Source organism: Phyllostomus discolor, chromosome 7 (genome assembly GCF_004126475.2).
Source record: "Phyllostomus discolor isolate MPI-MPIP mPhyDis1 chromosome 7, mPhyDis1.pri.v3, whole genome shotgun sequence".
NCBI classification, from domain to species: Eukaryota; Metazoa; Chordata; class Mammalia; order Chiroptera; family Phyllostomidae; genus Phyllostomus; species Phyllostomus discolor.
In genome coordinates, this window is record NC_040909.2 from 85,942,443 (window position 1) to 85,961,464 (window position 19,022).

At 40.3% G+C, this 19,022-nt stretch overlaps 1 protein-coding gene across 4 annotated transcripts in view; it reads left to right on the forward strand.

Moving 5' to 3' along the window:
* Positions 1 to 297: 297 nt before the first annotated feature.
* The window catches only part of CPNE3 (copine 3), a 55,615-nt gene continuing 36,890 nt past the window's right edge, over positions 298 to 19,022 (forward strand). Inside the window, exons 1-4 of one of the 4 annotated variants that reach the window (XM_036031089.1) lie at positions 383 to 389; positions 3,125 to 3,127; positions 11,091 to 11,230; positions 11,496 to 11,675. In XM_036031089.1, coding sequence (XP_035886982.1) covers positions 11,099 to 11,230; positions 11,496 to 11,675 — 312 coding nt within the window. In that variant the 5' untranslated portion in view covers positions 383 to 389; positions 3,125 to 3,127; positions 11,091 to 11,098. Of the gene's footprint in view, positions 390 to 625; positions 865 to 3,124; positions 3,128 to 11,090; positions 11,231 to 11,495; positions 11,676 to 19,022 lie in introns of those variants that run through there. The other 3 variants (XM_036031087.1, XM_036031088.1, XM_028518153.2) reach the window with 3 other exon arrangements.

Here is a 19,022-nt window from a genome sequence, read left to right on the forward strand (position 1 = left end):
TAACTAACTTCAAGGTGCAAAGTGAGCCTGCGGTTCTGGGTGAGGAAAGTCTCATAAAAGTGTTGAAGCCTCAGCCCACCGGCAGGAGGCCATTGCCCTGTGCCAGGGCTTGGCGAGCTGTGCTCCCAGGGGGCGGGCCTGCGCCTTGGCCCAGCGTACTTCGTCTCTACCCGCCTCTTCCCTCTCAGCCAGGCCTCATCTGCGCCTCCATTAGTTAGACCCCACTTCAACTTGTCTCAGCGTCTTCGCTCCGCCCCCTACTGGTTGGCCCCACCCACCTCCCCGCCCCCAAGTCAGCCTCGCCCGGCTGGCCGGTCTTGTCTGGTTCCCGAGATTGTTGCTGGTCGGACTTTAGACTTGCTCCCAGGTGTTCGCCGCTGAGGCTGTAGGTGAGTGTGGGCTGTACCCTCGGCAGTGTGGGGGCTAGGGGTAGAAGGGCCTTCGGGTCCTGTGCTAGGAGTGCCGGAGGAGCGCGGTGGGAGGGACAACTGGGGTGGCACGCCTGGACCTGCGCGGGGAGATGGAGCCTGCGCCGGGTGGGGCGGAAGCTCCGGACCGGCCACTTGCCTTCTCAGCTACCGTGCACTCCACGTAGATCACTGTGTAGGCCGTGTTTTCTGTGCAGTGGCCTCTGCACTGACCCTCAGACAAAGGGCATGTGGTATGGGACCTGCGGTGGTGATTTCAACAGACAACACCATGAACAAGCGATGTAAGCATTAGTGCATCCGATACCTACATTTACCACTTAACGTGCAATTGTTACTCCATTTCAAGCTGGAGGAAGCTAAGAGGAAGCAATTTACCACTGGGGTTGGAATTAAGGTCTGTACAGTGTCACATCACAAGCTTTGGCGCTTAAAGGTAAGAACATTACTCTTTGAAATAAACTGGGTACCGAGGTTTCAGATCTCTACTTTGAGGTTTGTTAGCTGTGTGACCTTGGGCAGGTTAACCTCTTAGGACTTGTTTCTGCATTTGTAAAGCGAAGATCAAATACCCTATGTCAGTGTTGTTACGAGGACTAAATACGATGATATTTGTAACACAGCAAAGTGTCTGCCTTGTATAACCTACTCGTTACTAACTAGGGTCAGCACACTCCACAAGCCAGCTCAAACAAAACTTGTGCAGGCCCAGAGCTCAGAGACAGGGGCTTAGACGAATAAAGAACATGGCCCTGGCTGCTGTAACTCAGTGGATTGGGCACAGGCCTGCAAACTAAAAGGTCACTGGTTTGATACCCAGTCAGGGCATGTTGCTTGGTAGCTGACCTAGTGACCAGTATGGGGTAGGAGAGGCAACCACACATAAAAAGAAATTAAAAAAAAAGAACAGTTACAGCCACACTAATACAGTCATTGGTACCCAGGGTCACTTTCTTTTTGCCTTTGTGAGAATTTTTTTAAAAGGCAGTTCCTTGGTCCTGGCTGGTGTAGCTCAGATTGAGAATGGGCTGTGAACCAAAGGGCTGCCAGTTCGATTCCCAGTCAGGACACATGCTTGGGTTGCAGGCCAGGTCCCCAGTGGGGGCCATGTGAGAGGCAACCACGCATTGATGTTTCTCTCTCTCTTTCTCCCTCTCTTCCCCTCTCTCTAAAAATAAATAAATAAAATCTTAAAAAAATAAAAGGGAGTTCCTTTTGGTTGATGAATTAAAAAAATACATTTCATTTTGGTTTGAAACAACTCAGAGATCAGTCTTTGGGACTGGACGCACTGAGGCTCTCTGGATAAGAGGGGGCCTGGCCTGATGGTTCAGGATTTTTTTCTCAGATCTAGTGCCTAAAGAATGCAAAGGGACAAGAGGTGTCAGAATGGGGACAAAAGAGGCCTTTTCCTTTTAAGGGCTGCTTAATGACTAGACATGTCTCCTAATTTTACCTATAACTGTGAACACTTTGTAGACAATGACCTTCATTCCCACATAGCATTAAGCAACCTAAGGATTATACACATGCTCTCTACAACACTGGCACTACTGTCCTGAACATCTCTTCCATGGCGTCTGTCCTGATAACCAATTCCTGCTGACTTCAGTGCCTGTCAGTTCTTGGTTCTCTAGCTTTAGACACAGCTGTGCTTTTTTCTACTACTGTTAGAATTTTCTTTTTAAAACTTTCTTTAGTCAATAAATAATTGTTCTAGAAAGTCAGCAAAACTAAGAAGGTTAGCACTGGGTGTAAAATATGATTAAATAACATTTTGACCTTCAAAAATTTGTAATGAGCCCTGGCTGGTGTAGCTCAGTGGATTGAGCATTGGCCTGATAACCAAAGAGTCGCTGGTTCGATTCCCAGTCAGGGCACATTCTTGGGTTGCAGACCAGGTCCCTACTAGGGGACTCATGAGAGACAACCACACATTGGTGTTTCTCTTCCTCTCTTCCTCCTCCCTTCATCTGTCTCTAAAATAAGTAAATAAAATCTTTAAAAAATTGTAATTAGCCACCACTGCTCATGGAAAGCATGAACCTTTAGGTGGATATCTGAGTGAGGATCAGTTATACTCTCAAGTATGAGGAACCCAAATGTGGACATTCCTTTAATATGCTCACTATTACCTTCACCCTGCAGGCTAGCTTCCTGCCTACTACCTTTCCCTTTACCTTCTTACCTGTCTTGGAAGTATTGCTAATCAGGTTAAAGTTCAAACAAATCTGTAAGATACTTGCTGGGAAATTTGTTGAAACATTGGCTGAGAAGGACATTTAAATTAACACCTAAAGTAAAGCATCATAGATTCTATTTAACTACATTACTTAAGTTTCTTACATGATAATCAAAAACAGACGTTAGGTGTACATTTTGATAACATTCTGAAAATGACTACACTGGCTTAAATGTGTTTGAAGCCCTGACTGGTTGGCTTAGTTTTTTGGAGTGATCCCATACACCAGAAGGTTGTGGTTTTGATCCCCAGTCAGTACACTTACCTAGGTTTCAGGTTCAATCCCTGGTCAGGGCATATACTTGGGTCATTGGTTCGATCCCTGGTTGGGATGTTTTTAGGAGGCAACTGATTGATGTTTCTCTCACACTGATGTTTCTGTCTCTCTCTTCCTGTCCTTTCTCTCTCTAGAGTCAATGAATGTGTCCTCAGGTGAGGATTAAAAAGTAATAAGTAGGTAAATAAGTTTGAGCAGCTTACCAGTATGTAATCATAATTTTAAAAAGGCATTAAAATTAGTCAACTAGTGATCAAAATTACCAATATAAGTTAGCTGGATAGCATATTAATACAGTTTCCCCATGAAAAATAGAAGGAAACACTACATATTCATTATAGCAAATCATTTCAAAATGCCATCTTACCAAGCAGATGTATTATGTCTGGTTCCTGTGAAAATTACCAAAGCAGCAGTGTGGTTGTGCTATGCATTGTCATCAGGCCTCTTCAGTTTTCTGAGGTTAGTTTACCCTGTTCCAGACTCAGGTGATAGATAGCGCATGTTAAAATAGATCCCTGCAACTGTGAAGAGGAACTTGTCTGTCCACATTTTCTTCTCTCTAGAGGTTGGGAAGTGAAAATCAAAACAAGTATTTCCTTATTGTGTTGTCAAAAATAGGTTTATAAAATATCTAAAATTGCCCATGCTGCCTTCAAGACTCCTTGTTCACCTTCCCTGCTTTATTTTTCTTGTTAGCACTTACTACCACCTGTATACACTGTAACTTTAGTGTCTCCCTGCAGTGTAACTGTGTGAGGGCAGGGATGTGTATTTGTTTGGTTTCTTGTCCCCTAGTACCTTAGCAGAGTGTCTGGCACAATAGGCTATCTGTGAGAATGATACTGAGTGAATGAATAGTATGAAGTACTATACAACTGTTCCTGATCAGGAAGTATGAAGGGGTTTACCAGAAAGTTACAAATAGCTGAAATGGAATGCTAAGAAACCATACAAGGAATCTTCTTGAAATTGGGAAATGTATAAACATCTCACAGTCCTTGCTCCACATAGACACTTTAAAGCCTTGAGAACAGTCATTGTAGTTGTTGCAGCTTTGAACTGAGAGAATTTTCATATTATTTTTCATCACAACTAGAGAGAAGAATGTAGTGACGTGTGAAATGCCCATCTGGCCCAATTAAATAGATGAGCTCCCTGAGAAGAGGAGGGACCCAGGTGTTAGAATTGGGCAAAGCTGGGTAACGGGCAGGTGAGAACTTCTAATTTTTGGTCCAACATCTGGGGGATTCCAAAAGGCATGAAGTTCTTAAAATGCTGGGACTGGAATAAGGAGCCCAAGGGACTTCAGTTTCCGAGGTGAATGGGCCTTAACATGACATCCATCCTGCCTGCAGCCCAGCTGGCCAGCAGTTTTATAGAGGCCTTATAATTTAAAAAATTTTTGGCTAAAGAGCTGGAATTTTTTACTAGGAGAAACAGCTCTGATTTTTATCAAGGCAGGTTTTTTTGTAAAAGATGATTTATTTGGTATATGGGTAATGGTAATAAAGTGAGGCAATATTGAGATACTGTCATTGCATCTGACTTTTATTAACACCTCACTCAGTGCCCCTATGGTGAACTCTTTATTTGATAGGCTAGAAAATGTAATCATGAGATTTCTAAAGTGTATATACTGTAGCCAAGGGATTAGAAAAGTAGTATAACTAGATACAGATATTAAGTAAACTCTGTAGCCTGTTATGAATCAGACAGATCTATATATTTTAAGGGTTTTCTAGAGAAATCAAGGAAGGGGCCTTAGTTAATCTCTCACTTTGTATCAAGCAATAAGTACAGGGTGAAACTACATAGTTTTTAGTTTTAAAATCAAAAGTGGTCAAGTGTCAACACTTTTGTAATGACTCCTGCTTTCCCCATTCTGAATGTTCGGGTATCAGCAATAGTATTACTATTTAGATATTCAGGATAACTCAAGTATCTGGAAATTTATTTTTTTATGGTAGCCAGAAACTGATTCCTTTTGCTGCGCTGAGGGTTTAGTGATGAGTGACACTGTGTATGGTAGGAAAACTTGCCTCCTTGTCCTGCTATGTAGGCCCAATGCACTGGGCTTGTGTTTTGTTTGTCGATGATCTTTATTTTTCCAAGTCATCACAGGATATGGAATTTAATAATAGTTTCAAGCAGAGGTACTTAATTAGTGGGATAGTATCTGAATATAGGTATTTTTTTCAGATGCGGTTTTTTCAGTAGTGGAAGATGGAGGCTAAATTTGGAAAATCTTATCCTTTTCTTTCTGTTTCTCTTTTTGGTTCTTGTAACTTTTCTGATATTTTTCTATTTGTTAAAAAAATACTCCTACTCCTTTAATACCACTTTCTCTACATGTTTTGTGTTCACTATGATTAAATGAACATCATAGCACATTAACTGGAAGAGGCCTTAAAAGTTACCTAAAGTGATTAAAAATTCAGATTTAATAAGTGAAACACAGAGGCTAGAGAAGTTAGACAACTGCCCATAAGCAGTGACACAGAACTATTGGCCACTTTTTTTTTTTACTCTGATCCAATGACCCTTTTGCTGGTCCCTTTTTCACACTGAAAAGAAAACATGTTTTTTTCTCTGTTTGTGTGCTTTAATGCTTGATGTAATTCCCTATCCCCATTTCTAGTGTCCATGGCAGGGATTAAAATATGTGGGCATCACTTTCTTAATACATACAGGATAAACTCAGTGTAAATTCTTTTACCATAAGTTTTCTACTCTCAGAGCCCGGGTGTTCAGTGCAGGGCATTCCTGTGAACTCATGTTGCTGTCCTGAGATGGCCCAGGAGTACCTTCTGGAAGCTCTGAGATGTTGGTGCCCCATGTAGATAATATGTGAGAGCCCAGCAAGGACGAAATGCTTTTGTGCCCTAAGTAACCCATGATCTAATGGACTGTCTTGGAGAACTGCTGTGAGATAAATATCAACTGTCCAGTTCATGTTATTGGTGGGTGGGCACTGACTTCCCTCTAACTGTTTTGGGACAAATAATGAGCCATTGTCACCAGTCCTAGATCCCCTCCCCTATGTACCAACTACGTAGTTGCTCAGAGAAACAAGCTCTTCTGAGAGAATTTAGAAAAATTAGCACCGGTCTATCATCAAGGCTATTTGGGCCAATTAATTTTGTGTAAAACCCATAGTCTTTTATTATCATTCCAAGAAGCTCTTCATAAACAAAGATGAGAAGTGTGCTCTACATCTTACTACTTAATAATAAGCCATCAACACCGAGGCAATCAATTAAATATTTGAGTAGTTAATAAAGTAATAATTGCTACAGTTCATAGAGTCATGTCTGATATATGCTGAGCATGTCAAAAACCAACCATTGTCAGGTAATTTTTTAAATCTCCAATTTATAGAAATTGAAGTTCAGATAGATAACCTGGCAAAGCAAACACACTCAAATACATAGCGGGAAAGAAATGTGAACAAAGAGTACTGACTCTGAAGTTATTCTTCTTTATGCCCCAAGAATGAGCCAGACATTGTCCTTCCTGGTGAAGGGGCTCTGCAGCCTGGTCCCTGTGCTCAGCTCACGGCAGTGGAGAGGAAGGAAAACAGAGCCCACGTTTCATAGGCATCCCAGCCACTCATGGGGGAGCTGTCAATCACAGTGTATCTTGATGAAGACCTTGGATGGGCAGAAGGTGCTGCTCACTTTAGTTGGCTGGGGTCAGTGTGGGCAGAGCCAGGAGTTCTTGGGAGAGCAATAGACTAGTGGCCCTGGGCAGCCAGTGATGTTGTTGTTTCCATCAGAAGTGATAAAGTAATGATGTGAATGGAGGGAGGATGGCAGTGGGAGTGCCGCCAGGAGCTATGAGAGGGTTTGGAAGTGGAGTTGGGCTGTGGGTATGGGAAGGCTCTGCACTTGTACATGTGAGAGATTTGGGGGGTGTGCCAGAATCTCCCTGACAGCTTTCCTGAGCACATTAGGGCACTAGGCCTATGTGAGATGGGGAGGAGGAAGCAGACACTGCAAGGTTTTCAGCTAGGGCCTGGGTGTGACCATGGTCCCAAAATTTTATACACTAGACCTTCTTTCACATATTAGCTTTTAATTTTCAGTTTCTTTGAATCATCTGTCATATAATATTGATTTGGGGTAGTTGGGGTGACTGGGAAAGTTGACTTGTTTAGGATTTCTAAGGGATATTTACATTTCAGAAACCTAACAACTAAACCAAACTATTCTCCAGTAAGTCACCTGTGCAGTGGAGAAGCTTCTGGCCAGTCCCAGGGCTCTCTCTATCTTGCTACTATCACTCTTTGGGGAGGAACACATAGAGGCACCTTCTGTTGGCATGCCTTCTTCTGTCTGCTCAATTGTCTCAGACACCAAGAGTACAAAACATTTATTATCTTCCATTGTAAAAGAATACCATATTGTTTCTAAAATCATGTGTCATATACCAGGTCATCACATAGAAGGAAGTGCAAAGAGCATCTTCATGGACATTGCTGTTAACATGGTTCAAGCCGTAATGGGTTTGTAGCTTAAAATGAGCCTGCATGCAGAGCTGTCATCAGGGGATACTGCTAATAGAAGAGATTTGCGTTTTGGAAGGAATACAATAATGTAGCTGTCAGCAGTTTACTAAATGATCATGCACACCTAGCAGGCTGTTTCTGTAGCTCTTCTGTGAGAGGGGGAATCATGTTCTTCTGATTGTGTGTCTCTGTTATGAGAGTGACTCCACACAGAGGTGTTATCTTCATTTCTGTGCAGTTCTCCCCATCCTTGGAAATTGAGGGCTAGCTGGTTGCTGGTAGACAATTCATTACATACTGTGTTCCCAGGACTTTAGAAACCTTGCTCATGCTACGTCCGTCCCTGGAGTACTGCATTATCCTGGGTACTACTGATACAACTCACAACACTCTAAACTCCCTTATGCAGAAGACAAAATGGATACACTAACCTTTATTCCATAGACGCTGTGTTAGATATGAAGAGCGAGGTGTACTGCACATGCCAGATGTACAGGTTTACTTGTAGAATCTCCATTTTGACTGATGAAGAAATCTAGAAAGTCATTTCTATGACATCACATAATCATCACTGCAAATCTTATCTTGTCCCTATTCTGCAGGAGTTCAAATGAGGTCCTTAGTGAAGGCTGGAATAATTTGGGGTGGATAAGAGAGGATCAGACACTGGAGGCAGGTAGTCCTAAAATACTACTACTACTGTTACTGTTACTATTACTACTACTATTATTAAGCAGCAGCAGCTTCTGGGCACTGTTCAAATATATTAACTCAGTCTGCTGAACAACCAGATAAGGTAGGGTTGGTTATTAATTTCATTATTTTCATATTATTATTGGACATGAGGAAACCAAGAGGAAATTGAAGGTAAGGCTCTTGAATGTATAGTACTTTGTTTGTGTACTTTGTTGATGTAAAGTAGGGGCAGGTAGGGTGGTCAGTTTGGGGCACACTCCCTGCTCACTGATGCTTGAACCCTTCCTTGGGAGGGTCAGGTCAAAGAAGAGAAGGTAGAAAGACTAGGAGGGATCAGGCCTGTGGGTGCTCCTGGGGTCTGGGGAGAGAGGAGGAACAGGCAGTTGTTGGAGGTGCAGAGGAGCAGAGTTACAGGTGGCAAGTCCAAGGGCAAGGCCCATGTGTTTACCTTTCGGTGATGTCATGACTGTGTAACATCAGAGGGAGGACAGTCAGATCTCTGCTTCTGGGTTTTCTGGTGTCTTTTTGTACCATTTGCTTTGTACCCTGACAGTCTATGTAGCACTTTTTCCTTTTTCATAAATCAGAGTAGGACAGAATGATGATTGTAGTCACACTGTCATCACAGGTGCTCACTGATATTGGAAACAGCTCATCTCCTGCACTGGACAATGTAAAGATATGCTAATGTTGGCACTAAATTCAGTATTTGTGTGTTTCTGGATCCGGAAACTTTACTGCTATCATGTCAGTGACCGAACTTCTGAGGCACCATAGAGTTGATTTAACACATGTGATGTCTGAAATGAGTATCTCATCCTCTTCTCCCCAGCCTGAGAACTTGCAGTGACACCTATCACCCTCCCACTGAGTCCTTCAGCCTAGTTCTCAGTACACTAGACTCGTGTCCTGCCCACCATGACTCCCCCATCGGGATGCTCACTTCCATGACACTGTCTTCATTGTGCCCTCTCATGCCTAGCCCTCCTGTTTCTTTGTGGTCCCCTCTTTACCTGCTCACAGAATCCTCCAAGCTCAGCACTGCCAGTCTCCCTGCAGTGTCTGCCCTGTACAGTCTTTGGCCTGCATCAGAGATTTCTCCCAATGTTAGTGTCTGGGGCACTTTGTCAGGACCATGTGTTCTACACTTCACAACTGTGATACACGTAAAGTAGCAAAAAATGTCTGACTTCACAGTAAAAGGCCATGGCAGTTTCAGTTTTATTACAACATCCTGGGGAAGGGATTTAGGAGGCAAATAGAGGATTTGTGAATTTTGTTCTATATTAGGAATAATTCTCTTCAGGGTGAAGTCCACACAAAGAGCATTGCTTTTCAAAGGAATTTCTAGCTTTTGCAACTACAAAACCTGTTTCCTTATTCTGTTTCCTTTAACTTAGGAATTTTTTAATCCTTACCTGAGGATATGTTTCTTGATTTTAGAGAGAGAGGAAGAGAGAGAGAAACATCGATGTGAGAGAAACATATCAATGTGAGAGAAACACATCGATTGGTTGTCTCCCACATAGGCCCTGACTGGGGATTGTAGTACATCCTAGGTATGTGCCCTGGCTGGGAATTGAACCCATAGTCTTTTGCTGTATAGGACAACACTTCAACGAGCTGAGCCACTCAGCCAGGGCTAATTTAAGAGTCTTAAATGTTAGTATTGATTTCTGACCCACACTGAGGATTGTACTATTTTCAAAGAGTCCATTGGAATAACTAAAGAGTTTCTGTAGGCATGAGTTGTTTTTAATACTTGCCAAAGGACTCTTCTAAGCATAATCCTGATTATTTTAGGCCTGAGTAGGCATTTTATACAGCACAGAAATCCTGTTTAAATAACAGGATGAGTGATGAGTGGATTTGTCCTTCTTGTCCCAGAATTTCATCCAGATCTCCAAGTGGAAGGCAAAGGGCATTGAATATCCCACATTCTAAAGGCCATTAGCACCTCTAGTGGGGAGTCTCCTTCTTCCCTTTAGGACCTATCCTCCCACTGTGGGCCCCTACTTCATGCTGGGTGCTGTGAGTGGCCTGCCAGGCAGGGGAATGTGATGCTTGTCTCCTCCACAGCTCAAGAGATGGCTGCTCCAGTTCCTTTACCTGGTGTCAGGGAGGAAAGCAACTTACCCTCAGCAATTATCACCTCTTAAGGCCAGCCTCTGAGGGCTTCATCTATCCCCAGCCCTCTTCATCCCTTGACTGGAGGTGGGGGAGAGAGGTTAATGACAGTTGTGCTAACTTTGGTATTTGTGGCAAGTCTGGAGGACAAGTAAGCTATGCCTGTTTGCCAGAAGCTCTTTGTAGATTAGTGGGTCTGTTGACCTTGTCTACATTAGAATCGTCCAAGGAGCCGAGGCTGGGTAGACCGTAAATCAGTCACACTAATCTCTGAGTGGAGGACTCCAGCATCAGTGGTTTTGAAAACTCCCAGGTGCTTCCAGTGAGCAGCCAAGATTGAGAACCACTTGTGTAAAATGGGCAGGGGTAGGTGAAGAGAGGGTATATTTGGGGGTCTTTTATTCCCCGGGTTTGGGTTTTAGCAAAATTCTTTGAAAACAGAAAATATCTCCTTTAGCATCTTGTCAGATAAACAAATAAAAATATTAAGGTTGTAGTTTAAAGAGTTTTGTTTCATAGCTAAATGCTACTTGGACTTTTTATGAATGGTAAAATATATAGGGAAGTGAAAAGATTATTAACATGTCTTTTGTCATATAATAAATGAGCTTATCCCAGCAAAAGTCTGACTGAAGCAATATCAGTGACATCCGACTTGCTGGGAGGCACTTAAGTCTTATTCTAGTCAATTCCCTCTTAGGTCCTGTCCTGACAGTTGTCCTGAGAGTTCTGCTTCTTCATTGGGAATGATGTGCTTCTTGAAGCACCATTTCAATGGCATCATTTCTCATCTCCTTGGTTTTCTCACAGCTCAAGAGATGGCTGCCCAGTGTGTGATGAAGGTGGAGCTGAATATTTCCTGTGACAATCTTCTGGATAAAGACATAGGGTCAAAGTCTGACCCATTGTGCGTGTTATTCTTGAATACAAGTGGTCAGCAGTGGTATGAGGTAATATTAAATACTATAGGTGAAAAGCAAGCTGAATTGTTTTTTTGACAACATGAGTTTAAAAATGTTAAAAATCATAAAACCATCTCATCTGTTAGTGCAGTGTTTGGACAGGTTTGTCCTTGACAGAATTTTTAACACACATATAGGAACTTCCTTAGCTGTCATGCCTATATTTAGTTGGATGTAGTACATAAAATTAAAAAAATTTTAAAATGCAAGTTCACTTTTGACTTGAAACATTTTTATTTTGGGGTGTGTACAGGTTGAGCGCACAGAAAGGATTAAGAATTGCTTGAATCCCGCATTTTCCAAGACATTTATTATTGATTATTACTTTGAAGTGGTTCAGAAACTGAAATTTGGGATTTATGACATTGATAACAAAACAATCGAGCTGAATGATGATGACTTCTTAGGAGAATGTGAATGTACCCTTGGACAAGTGAGTATAAGTTGCTGCTCTACTATGTGTCTAAATTTTAACCAAAGAATTAGACCTTTTAAAAATTTTTAAAAATTTCCAGTTACAAAAAAAAATTCCAATTACAGTTTACATTCAATATTATTTTGTATTTGTTTCAAGTGCACAGCATAGTGGTTAGATAATCATATACCTTACAAAGTGTTCCCCCAATATTTCCAGTACCCATCTGACTTCATACACTGTTATCACAGTTATTATTGACTTTATTTCCTATGCTGTACGTCACATCTCCAAAAATTTGGACCTTTTCATAAGTGCTCATTAGTTTAATTTTTAAAGTTGGAAATCATGTAATCACTTTAAGGACCGAATTCATACATTGGTTTGGTGGGCTTCAGCATTATAGAATTTGTTACTTTCCTAAGGGCAGGGACCATATGTTTGCATTTGGGGTGTTCGTTCGACATTACAGTAAATGAAACTACTATTGTAGCTGCTGTGTGTGCGCCCTTATGTTTAGTCATAAATGCCATCACAGTACCAGCAACTTCTCATGTTCTAACTGGCTTCACTGGTACCCAGGGCCCACACTGGGCCCTCCCTGGCTCATGCCTCATCAGCTGGGCTTCCTCCCTTTCAAACTAGAGTCTGTGGGGTCCTGCTAGCCTACTGGGTGCTCTCTCCTCTCTCTCCCTGATCATTCACCTTGTTTATCATAGTTCTATCTTTCTGGTACAGGATAGGTTTCAGTAGGGTAGGAGTGTGTCTGTGGGTAGACACACTCACAGTCTGACTTCTAAGTAGAGGTAAGGAACATTTGTACAGAGTGAGAAAGGTTTCAGGGAAAGGAGTCTTTTTTTAAAGTTGGTGACAATTATTGCTCAGAGTTATCTTTTAAGAGTTCATTTTCCAGTGTTGAATTGTTTGGAGATCATGGCATTTCCTGTGTCTTGACAAATGGAGCTGATCAGTTTTCAAAAACTTTGATAAACAGTACCAAAGGGAAGTTAAAGTACTTATTGTTTTGGAAAAAAGTGAATATAGCTAAATTTAAAATGAATATAAGAGATTATAGCTGATTGAGAGCCTAGGTCTACTATATTAATCAAAATGCTATTTTTGGGGGTGGGGGAGTTATACATTAAAGTTACATCAGTTAAAAAACTGAATCCCATTTGGTGAGAGTTCTGAGGCCTGGCCTGCCTTTAACCAAGAGGGGTGAAATATTTATTTATTTTTTTATTGACTTAATCTTTATTGTATTTTTTTCTGTTACCTCTAGTCCCCTTATATCTCTATACCCTCAACAATCATCACTCTGTTGTTCATATCCATGAGTCCTTTTTTCCTTTTTTCTCAATCCTTCCACCCCCTCCCCACAAGCTGTCATCCTGCTCTCCATCTGTGAATTGTCCCCGTTTTCCTTGTTAGTTCAGTTTGTTCATTAGAGTGCACATACGAGTGCAATTATCTGGTATTTGTCTTTTTCTGACTGGCTTATTTCACTTAGCATAATGTACTCCAGGTCCATCCATATTGTTGCAAAGGGTAAGATTTTCTTTTTCATGGCCAAGTAGTAGTCCACTGTGTAACTGTATTATAGTTGCTTTATCCACCCATCTACTGATGGACACTTGTGCTACTTCTGTATCTTGACAACTGTAAATAAAGCTGCAGTGACTATTGGGCTGCTTATGTTCTTTTGAATTAGTGATTTGGGTTCCTTCAGATATATTCCCAGAAATGGGATTGCTGGGTCAAAAGACAGATCCATTTTTACTTTTTTGAGGTATCTATCTCCGTACTGGTTTCCATAGTGGCTATACTACTCTGTATTCCCACCGACAGTGCAAAAGGGTTCCCCTTTCTCCACATACTCCCCAACACTTGTTTGTTGATTTATTGGTAATAGCCATTCTGACAGGTGTGAGATGGTATATCATTGTGGTTTTAATTTGCATTTCTCTGATGATTAGTGATGTTGAGCATCTTTTCATATGTCAATTGGCTATCTGTATATCCTCTTTGGAGAAGTATCTATTCAGGTCATTTGTCCATTTTTTAATTGTGTTGTTTGTTTTTTTTGGTGTTGAGTTTTATAAGTACTTTATAAATTTTGGACATTAATCCCTTATCAGATGTATCAGTGAATATGTTCTCCCATTCTGTGGGTTGTCTTTTTATTCTGTTGATGATTTCCTTTGCTGTGCAAATGTTTTTAGTTTGATGTTGTCCAATTTGTTTATATTTTCTATTGTTTCCCTTGCCTAGGGAGATATATTTGAAAAAATATTGCTGTGAGCAATTCTGACATTTTGCTTGCCTATGCTTTCTTCTAGGGTTTTTATAATTTTAGGTCCAACATTTAAGTCTTTGATCCATTTTGAATATATTCTTGTGTGTGGTGTAAGAAGGTAGTCTAGATTCATTTTTCTGACACATACTTCCAATTTTCCAAACATCATTTATTGAATAAACTATCTTTAACCCTTTGTGTGAGTTTGCTTCTTCTGTTGAATATTAATTGACTATAAAGGTGTACATTTATTTCTGGGCTGTCAATTCTGTTCCATTGATCTATAGGTTTGTTTTTATGCCAGTACCATGCTGTTTAGATTACTATGGCTTTATAATACTATTTGATATTAGGTAGCATGGTTCTTCCAATTTTGGTTTTTCTCAGGATTGCTGTTGCTATGTGGGGCCTTTCATGGTTCCATATAAATTTTTTAGTTACGTGTTCTAGTTCTGTGAAGTATATCATTTGAATCTTGATAGTAGTTGTGTTGAATCGATATATTTCTTGGGTAGTATGGACATTTTAATGATGTTAATTCGTCCTACCCATGAACATGGTGTGTGTTTTCACTTATTTGTATCTTCCTTTATTTCTTTCTTCAGTGTCTTATAATTTTCCAAGTACAGGTCTTTTTATATCCTTTATTAGTTTATTCATATATATGTTTATATACATATATATATTTTTTAGCAATGCTGAATGATATTGCTTTCTAAATTTTCCTTTCTGTTTTTAGACTTCCCTGTCTTGTTCCCAATCTTAAGGGGAACACATATAGTTTTTGACAGTTGAATATGATGGTGGCAGTGAATTTGTACATATAGCCTTTATCATGTTTAGGTATGCTCCCTTTAATCCTACTTTGCTGAGAGTTTTTATCATAAATGGGTGCTGGATTTTATCAAATGCTTTTTCTGCATCTTTTGATATGACATGTGATTTTTATCCTTCATTTAGTTTATGTGGTGAATCACATTTATTGATTTGTGAATATTGTACCAACCTTGCACTCCCAGAATAAAACCCACTTGATCATGGTGTGGGTTTTGCATTGCTCTGTCAGTTTGCTAATATTTTTTTTTTTTTTTTTTTTTTTTTTTAAAGATTTTATTTATTTATTTTTAGAGAGGGAAGGGAGGGAGGGAGGGAGGGATAGAGAGAAAGAGAGAGAGACATCAATGTGCGGTTGCTGGGGGTTATGGCCTGCAACCCAGGAATGTACCCTGGCTGGGAATCGAACCTGGGACACTTTGGTTCCCAGTCCGCGCAGTTTGCTAATATTTTGATGAGGATTTTAGCGTCTGTATTCATCAGGGATATTGGCTTCTAATTTTCTTTCTTTGTACTATCTTTATCTGATTTTGGCATTAGGATAATGCTGGCATTATAAAAATTGTTTGGGAGCTTTCCCTCCTCTTGAATTTTATGCAGTCATTTGAGAGGGAGTGGTGTTAGTTCTTCTCAAAGTGTGGTAAAATTGACCTGTGAACCATCCAGTCCAGGGCTTTTGTTTTTTGGGAATTTTTTTGATTACTGCTTTAATTTCACTAGGTGTAATCTGTCTATTCAGATTCTCTGATTTTTCTTGATTTAGTTTGGGAAGATTTTACCTTTCTAGGAACTTATTCAGTTTGTCCAGGTTGTCCTGTGTGTTGGCATATGGTTATTTATAATATTTTCTTACAATCTTTTGTATTTTTTGGTGTCAGTTGTTATTTTTACTCTTTCATTCCTGATTTTATTTATTTGGGCCCTCTCTCTTTTTTCCTTGATGGGTGTGATTAAAGGTTTGTCAATCTTATTTATCATTTCAAAGAACCAGCTCTTGGATTCATTGATCTTTCATATTATTTTTTAGACTCCGTTTCATTTACTTCTGCTCTGACCTTTAGTATTTCCTTTTTTCTACTTATTTAGGCTTTGTTTGTTCTTTTTCAAGTTCCTTTCATGTGAATTTAGATTGTTTACTTGAGCGTTTTCTTATTTTTTGTGATAGGCCTATAATGGTATGAATTTCCCTCTTACTGTTGCTTTCCCAATCCCAAAGATTTTGGATTGTTGTGCCCTCATTTTTAATTCTTTCAAGGTATCTTGATTTCTTCCTTGACCTCACTGTTATTCATTCTTTAATAACATCCTAATTTGCTTCCATATCTTTGTGAGTTTTTCAGTGTTCTTCTTGTGGTTGATTTCTAGCTTCATAGAATTGTGGTCAGAGAAGATGCTTGATACGATTTTAATCTTCTTAAATTTATTGAGACTTGTTTTGTGTCCTATCAGGTAGTCTATCTTAGAAAACATTCCATGTGCACTTGAAAAGTGTGTATATTCTGCTGCTTTGGGGTGAAATGCTCTGAAGATACCAATTAAATCCATTTGATTTAGTGTGTCATTTAAGATTACTGTCTTGTTGTTGATTTTCTACCTGGAAGATCTATCCATTGAAGTCAATGGGGCGTTAAAATCCCCAACTATGACTGTATTTCTGTTGATCTTTCCTTTATGTCCATCCAGATTTGCTTTACATATTTAGGTGCTCCTATGTTGGGTGTGTGAACATTTACTAGGGTTATATCCTCTTGCTGGATTGTTCCCTATATCATTATGTAGTGTCCTGCTTTGTCTCCTAATATAGTCTTGGTTTTAAGTCTGTTTTGTCAAATATAAGTACAGCTACCCCAGCTTTTTTCCCTTCTGTTTGCATGAAATATTTTTTCCATCCCTGTACTTTTATTCTGTGTGTATCTTTTGGTCTGAAATGAGTCTTTCAGAGGCAGCATATTCTTGGGTCTTTTTTTTCTTATACATTCAAATACCTTATGTCATTCTGTTGGAGGATTTAAGCCATTCACATTTAAGGTAATCATTGATAAATACTTTGTATTTAGTGCTATTTTATCGTTAGACTATTTTCATCTGCTTTCTCTTTTTTTTCTTTCTTTTTTTCTTCTTAAAACAAGCTTAAAACCTTTAACCATTGTTGTAGTACTGGCTTGGGTGTTAACAAACTCCTTCAGCTTTTCTTGTCTGGGAAGCTCCATATTTCTCCTTCGATTTTATTTTCTTGCTGGGTTAAGTAGCCTTGGTTGTAGGTCCTTGCTTTTCATTACCCTGACTATTTCATGCCACTCCTTTCTGGCCAGCCATGTTTCTTTTGAGAATTCAGATGATAGTCTAATTGGTGCTCCAGTCTCAGTAACTACCTCTTTTTCTTTTGCAGCTTTCAGGATTCTCTCTCTGTCTTTAAGCCTTGTCGTTTTAATTATGATGTGTCTTGTTATAGGCCTTTTTGGGTCCAACTTGTTTGGGACTCTTTGAGCTTCCTGAACTTGTGTGTCTTTTTCCTTCATCAGATCAGGGAAGTTTTCAGTCATCATTTCTTCAAATAGGTTCTCAATCCCTTGCTTACTCTCTTCTTCTGTTATTCCTATGATGTGGATGTTATTATGCTTCATGTCGTCTAAAATGTTTCTTAAGTTCTCCTAATTTTTTAAAAATGTTATTTATTTATTTTTAGAGAGAGAAGGGAGGGAGAAAGAGAGAGAGAGAGAAACATCAATGTGCAGTTGCTGGGGGCTGTGGCCTGCAACCCAGGCATGTGCCCTGACTGGGAATTGAACCTGCAATGCTTTGGTTCGCAGCTCGCACTCAATCCACTGAGCCACGCCAGCTAGGGCTAAGTTCTTCTGATTTTTTTAAATTCTTTTTTCTTTTTGCTGCTCTGCCTAGGTTTTTTTTTTACCTCGTCTTCCAAAATATTGATTCTGTCCTCTGTTTTATCTAATCTACTGTTTATGCCTTCCAGTATACTATTTATTTCAGACATTGCATTCTGTATTTCTGACTGGTCCTTTTTTTTATGGTTTCTGTGTCTTTTTTCATGCTGTTGAGTATCCTTATAATCATTACTCTAAACTCTATCTGATCAATTGCCTCCATTTCATCTAGTTTTTCTGGTAAATTTTCTTGTTCTTTCATTTGGGGTCTGTTTCTTTGTGTTCCCATTTTGGTGACTTCCTTGTATTTTGTGTCTTAAACTGATCAGTCATATAGCCTTAAGCTCTAATCAGCAGTCTGCATAAACACCACAGGGTGGGGCAGAGTAATTCCTGTGGCCAGGGCTATTGCTTCCCCTCAGGCCGGTATCACTTGGAGAGGAGTGTTCTGCCTGAGAAAAATGGCTTCTGTAGTATATGGAATGACTCAGCGTAGTGATCCTGAACACTGTTCCTTCCATTCTTTCTCCAGAGCCACCAACCCCAGACTCTTGTCAAGTATCTCTTGCCCTCCCTCTGCCCTCCCTCTGGCACAGTCCAGGGTATGTGCTGCAAACTGAATTTTGTGCACTGGCCCTGTAAGAGGCTTTCCTTATCCTCATCCATCTTTTCCTGGCAGACAGAAAGCCTGCTGCTTTTCACAGCTTGATGTTACCTGGGTTTTTTTAGGCTCTAATGCTGTAAGCTGGAGAGCCCAACTTGGTGTTTAGATGTCACACTTCTCAGGGGGAACACTCCAGCTGCTGACATATCCCTCTGGAATTTCTGCTACTGCCCCTGGCAGCCCGGCCAGCCCTCTCATGTCTCCTCCATACTCCCTACCAGTCTCATTATGGTGAAGTGGTGACTTCTCTCTGTCCGTGGTTATAAGACTTCTCTCCAGCTTATGTTCTGTTGGTTATTCAGGATGATTTCTCTACAACTTAGTTGTAATTCCAGCTTGGTTCTGGGAGGAGGTTAGTGTGGCTTCCACTTACTCCTCCACCATCTTGCAACTCTCCAGTTGGTTTTAAATGTCTCCAGTGTTCTTCAAGCATGCCCTAACTGGTGTAGCTCAGTGAGTTGGGCATTGTCCTGCAAGCCAAAAGGTTTCTGGTTCAATTCCCATTCACGGCTTTTGCCTGGGTTGCAGGTCAGGTCCCTGGTTGGGGTGTGTAAGAGACAACTGATCAATGTTTCTCTCCTTTTCTTTCTCCTTCCCTTCCCCTCTTTCTAAAAATAAATAAGATTTTTAAATGTGTCCATGTATTTTATAATCACTCCATCCTTACAGAATGGACTTAATGACTT